The sequence below is a fragment of the Bombyx mandarina genome, chromosome 15 (genome assembly GCF_030267445.1).
Source record: "Bombyx mandarina strain Sakado chromosome 15, ASM3026744v2".
NCBI classification, from domain to species: Eukaryota; Metazoa; Arthropoda; class Insecta; order Lepidoptera; family Bombycidae; genus Bombyx; species Bombyx mandarina.
Window position 1 is genome coordinate 9409074 of NC_143221.1, and position 12996 is coordinate 9422069.

The window sequence follows — 12996 nt, forward strand, 5'->3', positions numbered from 1 at the left end:
CTCAGTGAAATGACTGTTATTTATTGACACATTTTCAATGGACTTTTTAGAAGATCCCGACAAGCTACATGGGAAAAACTGCGGCTTGATTCATTTCCCTAATTAGTCTATTTTTACAGATGCTAAACAGTTAATAAGCCGTCGTTATTACACTAATTATGAAAAATAAAATAATTCTCAGATTGCCAGAAATTTTCAGCAATTTTTATTTATTTTGTTCTGTTAATATATTGTGTACACTCAACTTTTGTTCGGTCGTTGGTTTGTTCGCCTTCGTCATCTTGACCATAGACAATAAGAATCTTGAATCTTGACATCAGTGAACTCAAAAACATTAAATAGTTTTTTGTTCAGTGTTTAATTGTGTATCTTCGGACCGAAAGTTTTGATTCTAAAAGTGAATAAGAATTAACAAAATAATGGGGGACGCGTGTCAAGCTTGTCTAACACGGGTGCCACATGCAACCCTTATCGCTACAATAATGTGTTGTCTAGGCGTGGGTGTGTTTTGTGGGACCATGTACCGTGGATCTGCACTCTCCATCCTTATGTTCGACGAAGTATTCCACTTTCGATTGATTTGGATTGAAGCCCTGCAGATGATATTCATTGTGGGAAGTGCATGCATGGCAGCACTAGGATTTATGTTACTTTGTCTAGGCTGTTTGACTACAGGTGCAACTCGCCAGAAAGTTTATCGGGCGTGGAGAGCTCGGGTCGGTGGGAGAATATCGTGTGCCGTTTTTATGATCATAACATATATTTTGACCTTTGTTTGGATAGTGTTGCTAGGATTTCTAGTAATAACAACATTTTTGTTCACAATATTCTGGAAATTATGTTCAAAACCAGAAAATATTGTATCATCAACTTGTATAGATTTCACTCAATTCGACTTCATGTTTCCTTCAACGGTGAAGCAAGAAGACATGAAAATATGCGAACCACACAAAATAAAACTGTTTTGCAAAGATTATGTTGAAAAAGCAGAATTTATGTTTATCCTTGCAATGGTGTCATGTATCTTAGTCATATTGAGTTTAGTGCATTATTTGATGTGCTTATCAGCTAATTATGCACATATCCGTGATCATGAAAAGTTCCAGGAGCTTCAAGAGCTACAGTACCTGACCAACCCAGACTTGCATGCCTCTAAAGACCGCTTCTAGTATATGGCCCGCGCACCATTGCTGCGCTCACTAGAAGCTACCACAAAAATGTGACACGGTTAAACAGAACCCAACAATTAAATTCAACAAGTGTTCATTATTCAGTGAACAAAAGACTGACTATCAGTGAATTATGTGTAGAAAATAAGAGAAAGAAAAATGTAAACATATCACGGCTGATAAATATAAAAAATAATAATTTTAGTTTTGTATTTTGTTGCTTCTAACATTCCTTTGGTTGTTTAATTGAATTTTATTAATTTTTATGATTTCCCATTCTATTATTGTTGTTTGTATGGCATAAGACATAAAATATGTGTACTTAATGTCTATATTATCTAATATAGTTTAAATTGAGTATATACATTTTATCATAGAACTTAGTACAAATATTACTAGCTACATTACTTAGTACAATTTTTATGGGCTCCGGTAACCAGTTAACACCAGGTGGGCTGTGAGCTCGTCCAACCACCTAAGCAATAAAAAACAAATAACAGTATATTGAATGGAATGTATTATTATTTAAGATTATCAAAATTGTCAATTCAAATTTGTACAGTCTACTATGTTGAGCAACAGTAGATTAGACTGAACTGACTTCCCATAGATTAGACTGAACTGACTTCCCTCTATTCTTTCAGTTTTTTTATGTCAATTGAAATTAACATTTATATCCATAAGATGGAGTAAACCTATTAGCGGTTCATTAACATTGTAGATTTCATTTTAATTTCAAATTGCTGCTTTTGGGCCTGTATCGTACTGTATCATACAGGCCCAAAAGATACATACAGTAAACCTATCACAAAATATGTACAGGTGATTTTAGATGATTGCCATTATAATTTTAATAACAGTTGTTCTGATACTTCGTTAATAATGATAAAATTTTCAGAAGTACAAAATATTTTATATCAACAGTCCACTATGGTAAGGGAATGTGTGTTAGATTATAATAATGTAGCGTTCTAGATTTAATAGTATTAAAGTGAAAGTTTCATAATTTGTTACTGCTGCATTTTGAATACTTAACTCAATTTTTAATCAAATTTTATCCCACCACATATTTTCTATTAAACCTTGCAAATTTGCACAATTTTTACTAATGTATAATAATAATTTAGAAGCTTTTTTATGCTTATTTGTAAGTTCTACAGCTGTTTATGGCAACCTAAAATTTTGTTACATTTATATAAATAAATAAGTTTATCTATTTTTATATAAGTTTTTTCAATGACTTGTTTCAACCCAGAATAGCTTTACCTCATTGCCCTTTGTTATTTCAATTATGTACTGTAAATAAATATAAAGACAATCAAAATGATTCGAAGTAATCAAAGCAGACAATAACAAATGTTTAAAATACCTATGATTCCAAATGATAAATAAATTGGGTCACTTTATATTATATTATATAATCACTTATTTACAGTGGCTTTTGTAATTGTACCATGAGTAGCATTATGTATATTATAGTTAAAGTTATTTGTAATAAACAATTGTATACAAATAATCAGTGTTTTGGTAATTACATCTGTTGTCTCATTGTACTGTGTATTGTGGCACAAATGACACTAACATTTCAAAACTAGATAGATGTATTGCAGTTAAATTTGTCCTTATTCCAAGTATTAAAAGTCGGAAGTCAAACAATTAGACCTCATTAATTCATCAAGATAACGATTACTACTGATGACTAACTACGCATATACCTTGTATTATTCTACCCGTCTCTGTCATATTGATCTAGTTATGCTGCTTTCAACATGAGTCTAGTGTCACGTAACCAAGTTAACAACGATTCGTCAATGATTGATAACAATTTGTAGCTTTGACTTTATTTAATTATTACATTATTACAAGTTATTATCGAAGTTCATGATAGAGCATACCGTAAATACCGTTGACCACTTTGAGATCTAAATTGAGGAACAAAACCAGGACGCATGCTTGCTAATGATTAGGTACACCGGTTGATTTGTCTTTTAGACTACATACTTCGGAAATGTGTACTGTCGCACCGTTTCTCAGACACAGCCCACTGAGTTTCTCGCCGGATCTTCTCAGTGGGTCGCGTTTCCGATCCGGTGGTAGATTCTGCGAAGCACGGCTCTTGCTAGGGTTCGTGTTAGCATCGTCGTCAGGTTTGAGCCACGGCTACTAGCCACGGTTACGCTGAAATAGCCTCTCAAGGCTATCAGCTTAGGTAGGAAAAAAAAAAAAAAAAGCACCGCAAATGTTTTATCCTGTTTTTATATCGTAAATGTTTAACTGCGTAACGGCCATTCTGCTTACTGTATCCAATACGTGATAATGCGGCATCACACACACACACGTCACAATCATGAGATGGAAGTTTGCATCGAGTATCGAGCACACCTTGAGGTGTGAGATGAAACAGTTTTATAAACCTTGCTTTGGTTTACAGTCCGACTCGTGTGGAGTACTGCTCCGACTTTCGGGCGGAGACTCCCAATACTAGCTACTTCCATTTGACTCCACACAGAAAGGGACTCGTCGTTTTGTCGATAAACCCGTTCTCACAGATCGTTTGGAATTCGGTTATTTCTGTGTTTGTAGCGTATGTGCCTGGGAGTGCTCTGAAGAGTTGTTCGAAATGATCCCTCTATCACCTTTTTACCATCGCACCTCCCGCCACCGGTGCAAAGTTCATCTATACTATCAGCAACCGCCGGGTCATCAACAGCAACCACTCACATCGGGTACAGCTCCGTATGCGCGTTCGGTTGCCGACAAAGGTGATGAAAAAAAGAATAAATTATAATAAGAAATAGATGGTAAAGCATCCCGAATTATTAGAAATACAAATAAATTGAAATGTATTTTAATTGTCGATGTTTATTTCTGGATATTGCTTTATATTGGGTAATGAATTCAACCATTGTACTGTGAAAATAACAGTCAAGTCAGGTGATGTTAGTTACAAAGCGTTGCTGACCAATACCATCGATTATTACAGTATAATTAAGAAAGCTTCTATGAAAATCAACAACTGGTAGTGAGAAATAAGTCAGCTTAGTTGTAATATGACCTATCCAGTCTCTCCAGTCCAAGTTTCTCGGTCATCGCGATTGTTTGGAAACCATGAGCGTTTTTGTCAGTATGTTCATGCTTAAAGCAGCTTGCCGAAAGAAAATTATGTATCTTTAGGGGTAGATCTTCACCGAGCGAGCAAAATTGATCGGTAGACCGTCGGTCCTAATAGTCCAACGTTGTTCGGAACTTGTTTAAATGCAAACTTATCTTGAACTTAACATTTTTTTTTATTGCATAGATGGGAGGATGAGCTCACAACCCACCTGGTGTTCAATGGTTACCGGAGCCCATAGACATCTACAACGTAAATGCTGCCACCACCTTGAGATATGAGTTCTAAGGTTCAGTATAATTACAACGGCTGCCCCACCTTTCAAACCGAAACGCATTATTGCTCACGGCAGAAACAGGTAGGGTGGCGGTACCTACCCGTGCGGATTCACAGCGGTCCTACCACAGTAATTACGCAAATTATAATTTTGAGGGTTTGATTTTATTACACGACTAGCGACGCGCCCTCGCTCGCTTCGGAAACATTAAAACACACATGAAACCAAAAAAATAAAATTAAAAAAAAATAAAAAGAAGTAGCCTATGTTCATCAGGGACAATGTCGGCTTCTAATGGAAAAGAATTTTTCAAATCGGTCCAGTAGTTTCGGAGCCTATTCGAAACAAACAAACAAACAAATCTTTCCTCTTATAATATTAGTATAGATGTATTTACTTCACCGTGGAAGTCAGTCGTGAACATCGTTATGTATGTACAGTCAAACCTGGATCAGCGAGAGTTCAAGGAGCACAATCTCATTCTCACTTATAGAGGTTTCTCACTAACCCGAGTTTCTCGCTAATGCTCCCTCTGAATTTCATTTCGCGATTTTCCGGATTCAACGCATTCACTATTCACTTAATGACAGTACTTTAATTTTCCGTTTTAACATGATGCAGAACAGAACTTCCTTCGCAATTGATTAACGATAAACTGAGTAAGTCCGACCAACAGGACGGTACACAGGGACACGTGTCCATTCGAAAAGAATGCGATAAAATAACAACGTTATTTAGTTCCACGAATAGAATAGGTTCAATATTGACGAGAAAACAATTCAAAAACAATAGAAGGAAGTTCCACAAAAGTTAAGAATGAGTCATAAAATAGCAATGTTAAATTTGTAATTTGTTTGTTCATTTGTTCCTCCTAAATAACATAAATAAATAAAGCTCGACTGTCACTTATAGAGGTAGATAAGTAGCAGTCTCACTTACGGAGGTCCATGAGGAAAAACGACTCTCTCTTACAGAGGTTTCTGTTTCTCTCTAATAGAGGTTTTGAGAGCTTAAAATGACGGTTCCTGGCTATTACTCTCACTTATAGAGTTTTCTCACTTATCCAGTTCTCGCTTACCCAGGTTTGACTGTATTTCATTAGAAAAAATTGGTACCCGTCTGAGATTCGAATACCGGTGCATCGCTCAACACGAATGCACCGGACGTCTTATCCTTTAGGCCACGACGACGTTAAACATAGCGCGATTCGGGCACATATCAAATATCTCTATGATACCTATCGCCACGTACCTAATACGTATGTATGTGCAATACCGTCTTTACCATAAGGGCACACGAGGCCGTTCCCAGGCCCCATTCTCAGGGACCCGAAAGACCGACAATTTCTCCACACGTTTATTCTCAAAACGTTTTGTCGGCACATTAACTTTTTTCACAAATCAGTAATTAGAAGGTATTTACAAGGCATATACTATGCCTATAATAGAAGATTTTGCTCAACAGAAATCCGAAAGAAACCGTTATCGAAATCGTAACCAAAAACCAGCAGCATTCAAATATCATTAATGACATATTATATCATACTGTATTTGTTTACCTATAATAAATGGTCATACTCAGTAAAAAAATGTTATTATAATTCGCTTTTTTACTTTCCAAAGGGGCCTCAATTCTTGTGTGCCCAAGGCCCATCCTAGTTTAAGACGTCAGTGTATGTGCAGGCAGCAAAGTCGTGCGTATCGGAAATAGCCGAATAAGCCCAAACACCTTAATACATAAAAGTCGCCCTCTATTTAAAAACGCCGTAGAGTAGTCAAAACATAAAAATATGGTATGTGTATTTTTACGTGAAATGTTTACCCACAGCTCTGATATATATGTATTCTAGAAGAACATAAAACATCATTACTAAGTTCCGTAGTTAGTTGTTGTTTGAGCTTTTAGTGTCCACACAAAACATCCAACTATAATAGGTACGGTTCGGATTCACGTACGCATTTTAACGTTATTAAGTGTAAACAATTGCATTTAGATGTCACAGTATCAGGGTAAGGTCAAGCCGTATCACGGTCAGGCGTAGGACGTATGTAACCTTATCAAATGACAAACCATGCTCAGATTACCAATCACCTCTCAAGAGACAAGGCTCCTTAAAGGAAAGAGGTAAATTGTTAACGATAAAATTGATTACAATTACATTATTCACGTATCGTTTCTGAATTTACGATATCAATATTTTCGTTTCATTGATGCCAGTGAAATAAAAAAAAATAGCTTTAACATTGATTGCTATTAATGCGTCGTTTACTTTTAGAATGAGAAAAAACATATTTCATAATATCTTGTTGGCTTACCGCAATTCAAGGTAAAGGATTGGTTGTTTCTCACAATTTCAATTATTGTTTCTAATTTAAAATGGAAATTTAAAACTAGTATTCAATTAACCAAAACATACTTAAGTGTCTAGAACATAAAAAAGAAGTAACACATGTAGAATATATTGAAAATATTTAATAAAATTAAAGGTACATAAGGAATGCTTAGTTCATTCGAATTTGAGAGTGATTGGCATCGTTTTATATTTGTACTTAAAGGTTTTAAGATCGCGACTCGAGCACTTTTCTTCCTTTGTGAAATATTGTACCTATATGAATTTATCAAAGCAGGGCAAGCACACGGCGAATCTAATATTTATAAATTCAATTGCATAATAATTTTTTACCTACCTAAGCTGATAGCCTTGAGAGGCTATTTCAGCGGAACCTTAACTAGTAGGTAAGCTCACGGTGTCAAACCTGACGACCTTGCTAACACGAACCCTAGCAAGAGCCGTGCTTCGCAGAATCTACCACCGGATCGGAAACGCGACCCACTGAGAAAATCCGGCGAGAAACTCAGTGGGCTGTGTTTGAGGGTTAATTTACTCGTCGAGCCCTTCGTCGCAAGCGACGGGTTTGACGAGAACGGTGACCGGTGCTTGAGGTACCTAAAAGCACCGTTAGGATCGGGAGGATCCGAAATGACGTGTTCAATTGCACCACTAAAGCAGCTGCTCTTATAAACTACCGTAAGCCCATGTCCTCAAAAGTAACGGTTAATAATTAGAGAATTTTATGCCGTTAAGTTTTATAGTTATCAATTCAATACAATTTAGGTACCTACTCGTAATTTAATTTTATAGAGTTCATTTCGACCTAATGGAATAAAAGAAGTCAGCTCAAAGAAAGAATGTGTGTTTGTGATTTCTATAAGCTTCGACTAATCAGTTGCGATCATGCGATTTTAACATTAGACAACAGTTAGTTTGTTTTAGTTCACCTACCACACTTCGCCACTTCACAGCCGTAAGTTATTTGTATAAGATTGCTAATTATTAATTACAAAGATCACACATTTATTTGTAATATTTATTAGTGCTAACTAGCAATATTCATTATGCTTAATTGTAATAAAACTTTTGGTCTGATTCTTAAAAACAAATAAGCACGGAAAAGAAAAATAATTATTGAAGACGTGCAATTAAATGCTGAACTTTAGCGAGTAGATAATAATTTCATGAAGGTTAAGGTCTTCCTTATAGCTCTCGTGACTTTTAAATAATTACTGTAGGACTATGTGTTTTCCTGCTTTCTTTTTAATGCTAATTGGTGTTAATGGGTTCCCGTCATTATCAATAACAGGGTACAAAATACTGTAGTAATTAAACGTGAAGTAACGTATGGATAGGTAATGAAATTAAAATTAAAAACACAATTGAGATTTCGACCACATGTCTCAAGGTGGGTGCGGCACTCAATTAGCGACGTTGAATTGAAACCCAATAATAGGTCAATAACATCAAGATTTTATGAGAAAATTAGGTATTCTTAAGACCAAAGACCTAAAGGAAATTAAATGCTTTTGACAAGTAAGTATTGCTCTGTATTGGGTGTGTTAGAACGGTTTTCGAATACGTAAGACATTGGATCTAGTGATTTAAAACACGACAACAATGAAAACATTGTGTTCAAAGGTCAAAATGGAACACAATTCAATATTCACCTGACACACACACCTGGCACGGATGACTTTCCATTGCATGCGGTTTCACGAAAACAACTACATTCGAGGGACTTGGTAGACAAGTCGCAAGACACGTCATGGACCATTAAGAATCTTGTATCGATAAAAAAAAACTTGATTAAACAGCTTAAGTTTATGGTTACTGTAGACATTCAACAGGGTAGTAACCGGATTCCGGAGGGACCATTGTCATTTTAATTGTTTTAATTGTTCAACTATAATACATAAATATCTTTTCCAATTACATTAGGGCAGTTTGTTCAAGTTAGGGCTTTGAGAGTGGTCGTCTGTCACCTATTAGTACGAGGGCTGCACTAAAGTATCGGGAATGGAATATTTCCACTGTTCCTGTCATATTAAAATATTTTAATTGAAAACTCCTTGGTTTAATCGAATACCATTTATTTATTTAAAAAAAGATTCTCGGTCTTGTCACGAGGTTTGTCAAACTTGTTTAGTCGTTGAGAAAATGGAATTGACTCGGAAAATTCAAGAGCGATGATTTATTATGACTTTCGAAGTGGTTTAACACAAAAACAGTGTGTTGACCGGATGATTTCTGCATTTGGTGATGAAGCCCCATCCAAAACCACAATTTATCGCTGGTTTGCTGAGTTTCAACGTGGACGCGTCAAGCTCAGTGATGATCCCCGTCAAGGTCGTCCAAAAACTGCAGTACCCAAGAAAACGTTGATGCTGTACGTAAGCTGATTGAGGAAGATCGACATGTGACATACCGCGAAATTCAGGCAACTTTAGACATTGGCATGAGTCAAATACAAATAATCTTGCATGAACAATTAGGTGTAAAAAGTTGTTTTCCCGATGGATACCGGCATTCGCTCTGTGAAGAGCAAAAAGCGGCTCGCGTTACTTGGTGCGTCAGAACTCTCGAAAGATTCCACGCAGGATCCTCAAATGCTGTATACAACATTGTATCAGGTGACGAATCCTGGATATACGCGTACGAACCCGAAACAAAAAACCAGTCACGAGTTTGGGTGTTCGAAAATGAGTTAAAGCCAACAAAAATTGTTCGTTCACGGAGTGTTGCAAAAAAATGGTGGCCACGTTTTGTCTCCAAAACCGGCCATGTTACGACTATTCCTCTTGAGGGACAAAGAACGGTTAATGCAGAATGGTATGCTAGCATTTGTTTGCCACAGGTCGTTTCTGAACTCCGTAAAGAGAACTGCAACCGCCGCATCATCCTCCATCACGACAATGCGAGTTCTCACACCGCGCACAGAACAGTTTTTAGAGCAAGAAAACATAGAATTATTAGACCATCCGCCGTACAGCCCCGACCTAAGCCTAATGATTTCTATACTTTCCCTAAAATAAAGAATAAATTGCATGGACAGAGATTTTCATCACCTGAAGAAGCTGTGGATGCCTACAAAACGGCCATTTTGGAGACCCAACTTCCGAATGGAATGGTTGCTTCAATGATTGGTTCCATCGTATGGAAAAATGTGTCAATTTCGCGGAGAATACTTCGAAAAGCAATAAATACATTTTTAAATAGTAATGTTGTGTCACTTCGTCAATTCCCGAAATTTTCAGTGCCGCCTATGTAGAGGTTATATTAGGTAATTATTTTTTTTCGATTAAAAATTAATTTATGATTATTTGTCGAGAATCATAAAAGAATATTCGTTCATGACTCGCAACTATTGCCTAACTACTGGGAGGACACTTCGTCACTAAACATATATTAACATTACTCATTAACCAAACATAAATTAAAACGTGTGAACTCAAAGCCGCAATCAATGTGGAAGTCCCTTCGATGTTCAGTGAACCGGCTCGTTGCAATCATTGAACAAGTCATTGTTGTTAGCATCGCGCTCGATCGAACGCCGGGAAGGTATGTTTTGAACAATAAAATCTCATCAATTTGTACTTAATAGCTATTCCATAATACAAATTTAACGATCGTGGTTAACTAACGAGCCTCAATTGCGTTTTTGAGACATCATAGAAGCCAGTTTGTACAACTGATAGTTGACAGCGACATGTAACTTAAATTTATTATTTATTCGATTCACCATATGAATATTGACAAGATTGCATGGATCTCTTCTTAAAATTTTCCTGACTCGTGCTTTATTGAAATTGTTGCGGAGACATCAGTGCGCTTGAAGTTTAGCATTCTAAAGCGGTTCCGTGCGTAAATTATTTCAATTAGATAAAACTGAAAAACTTGTAATGTTTCTTTTTTTTTTTTTTTTTTCCTACCTAAGCTGAGAGCCTTGAGAGGCTATATCAGCGTAACCCTAACTTTAGTAGGTGAGCTCACGGGGCTCAAACCTGACGATGTTGCTAACACGAACCCTAGCAAGAGTCGTGCTTCGCAGAATCTACCACCGGATCGGAAACGCGACCCACTGAGAAGATCCGGCGAGAAACTCAGTGGGCTGTGTCTGAGAGTTAATTTACTCGTCGAGCCCTTCGTCGCAAGCGACGGGTTCGACGAGAACGGTGACCGGTGCTTGAATTACCTAAAAGCACCGTTAGTGGATCGGGTGGATCCGAGATGACGTGTTTTGGGCGACGTCGACTGCTTCCATTCTGTCCGCAGGATCGGGAATGTAGTTACCGGCGGCCACGATGAGAGGGTTCTCGTGTCGTGCCGCTTTATCGAAGTGGCGCATGGACGCCGACTGCAGATACTTACTGATGGACTCTAAGTCCAGGTCGTCATGGAGGTCGACATTCCTGACGAACCACGGGGCTCCGACGGCTATCCTGCAAAAACGGGATTGAATGATTTGAAAGGATTTTAAGTGTATGCGGGCCGCGTGAGCGAACACTACACTTGCATAGGTCATGACGGGGCGTAAGCAAGTTTTGTAGAGTGTCACCTTATTTCTAAGGGACATTTTACTTCGCCTACATATCATCGGGTAGAGACGTCCTAGAATGAAGGCGGCACGGTCGCGTACCGTCTTAATGTGGGGGCGGAATGTCATCCTACTGTCGAGGGTGACGCCTAAGTACTTGACCTTCGGGGCCCACGGTATGGGCTGGTCGAACATCGTGATTGGGCGAACGGCGGGGGCGGGGGTGTTGACGCGCCTAGTCGGGAGAGGGATGCTCAGCGTGGTGTTCGGAGGGCGACCCCTTTTGAAGAGCACCGCTGTGCTTTTCGTGGGGTTGATGTCGATGCGCCACTTCCGGAACCACTGTCCCATGGTGGTAGCTGCGGTCTGAAGTCGTCGATGAAGCAACGCCTTCTTCCTACACGAGTAGTAGATGGCGGTGTCATCGGCGAAGAGCGCCAGATGGTCTCCGGAGACCGGGGTATATCGTTGATATACAAACTGAATAGTAACGGGGAGAGGCGGAGCCTTGCGGGACTCCGGCTGTGACGTGACGGGGCCGGGAACCGTTCCCTCGACTCGATATCGGAACGAGTTATGTTTCATCGAATGAAGAAGTTTATATTTGGAAAAAAAATTATCTTTGAATCATTAAAAAATGATGAATTGCAAATGGCTACACTTGATACTGAAAACAGAATGGTGTCATTTGCGGGACTTCAAACGAATCGGTGTAACAGTTGGTGATGAAACCTTCAACGAACAATCGGACGACAAAGTATGTTGCAAGTTACCGAAAAAGCGGTTATTGACTCGACCGAGAATACAAGTTGCAAATCGATCATTCAAGTATTGAAATCGGAACATTTGGAACTGAGTCCTATCAGCCTGTACTCCGAAACAGATAATCTGTGAGTAACTTAGTAAAATAATAATTGAAAATAGGTCAAAGGTGAAATTGTAAAATTTAAAAATTTTAAAAACAAAACTTGTTAGATTTTATGCTTAATTCCTCAAAAAACTTGAAATTGGGGATAAAAATAGCAATGTTTGAATTTTTATTATAATCCGATTTGAAGATTGACTCGCTCGGTGGTGCAATAGTTAGCGCTCTTGACTGTTGGGCCGAGGGTCGTGGGTTCGATTCCCGCATCGACTAAACATTCGTGTGATGAACAGGTTTGTTTGCCATTCCTTTGGGTTTTATTATCTACATATGTATATATTTATATGTAAATAAGTAGGTATGTATGTCGTTTCTGGTATCCATAACACAGAGAATTCTAGTTTGGGGCCGGATGACCTTGCGTGATTTGTTCTCAGTTATTAACTTATTTTATTTAAGATTAAATTCAGTTCAAATAAGTTAAAGCTTCCATCATATATCCATAATAATGGTAGTAGTCGTCGTGGCCTAAAGGATAATACGTTCGGTGCAATCGTATCTTGCGATGTATCGGTGTTCGAATCCCGCTGGCGGGTATTCATTTTTCTAATGAAATACGTGCTTAACAAATGTTCACGATTAACTTCCACGGTGAAGGAATAATATCGTGTAATAAAAATCAACGTATAATTTGTGAGTCCGCA

At 38.0% G+C, this 12996-nt stretch overlaps 2 protein-coding genes across 4 annotated transcripts in view; both read left to right on the plus strand.

Moving 5' to 3' along the window:
- LOC114248981 (multiple C2 and transmembrane domain-containing protein) overlaps window positions 1-12996 on the plus strand; it is a 55033-nt gene that overhangs the window by 4433 nt on the left and 37604 nt on the right. The window contains exon 1 of one of the 3 annotated variants that reach the window (XM_089732937.1): window positions 10342-10451. The exons of 1 other annotated variant lie outside the window; for it this stretch is intronic. In XM_089732937.1, coding sequence (XP_089589063.1) covers window positions 10357-10451 — 95 coding nt within the window. In that variant the 5' untranslated portion in view covers window positions 10342-10356. Of the gene's footprint in view, window positions 1-10341; window positions 10452-12171; window positions 12318-12996 lie in introns of those variants that run through there. One more of the 3 variants, XM_028182434.2, reaches the window with a different exon arrangement.
- M6 (neuronal membrane glycoprotein M6) lies at window positions 238-2682 on the plus strand. The gene has a single exon (XM_028182436.2). The coding sequence runs from the start codon at window positions 420-422 to the stop codon at window positions 1167-1169; it is 750 nt and encodes a 249-aa protein (XP_028038237.1). The 5' UTR covers window positions 238-419; the 3' UTR covers window positions 1170-2682.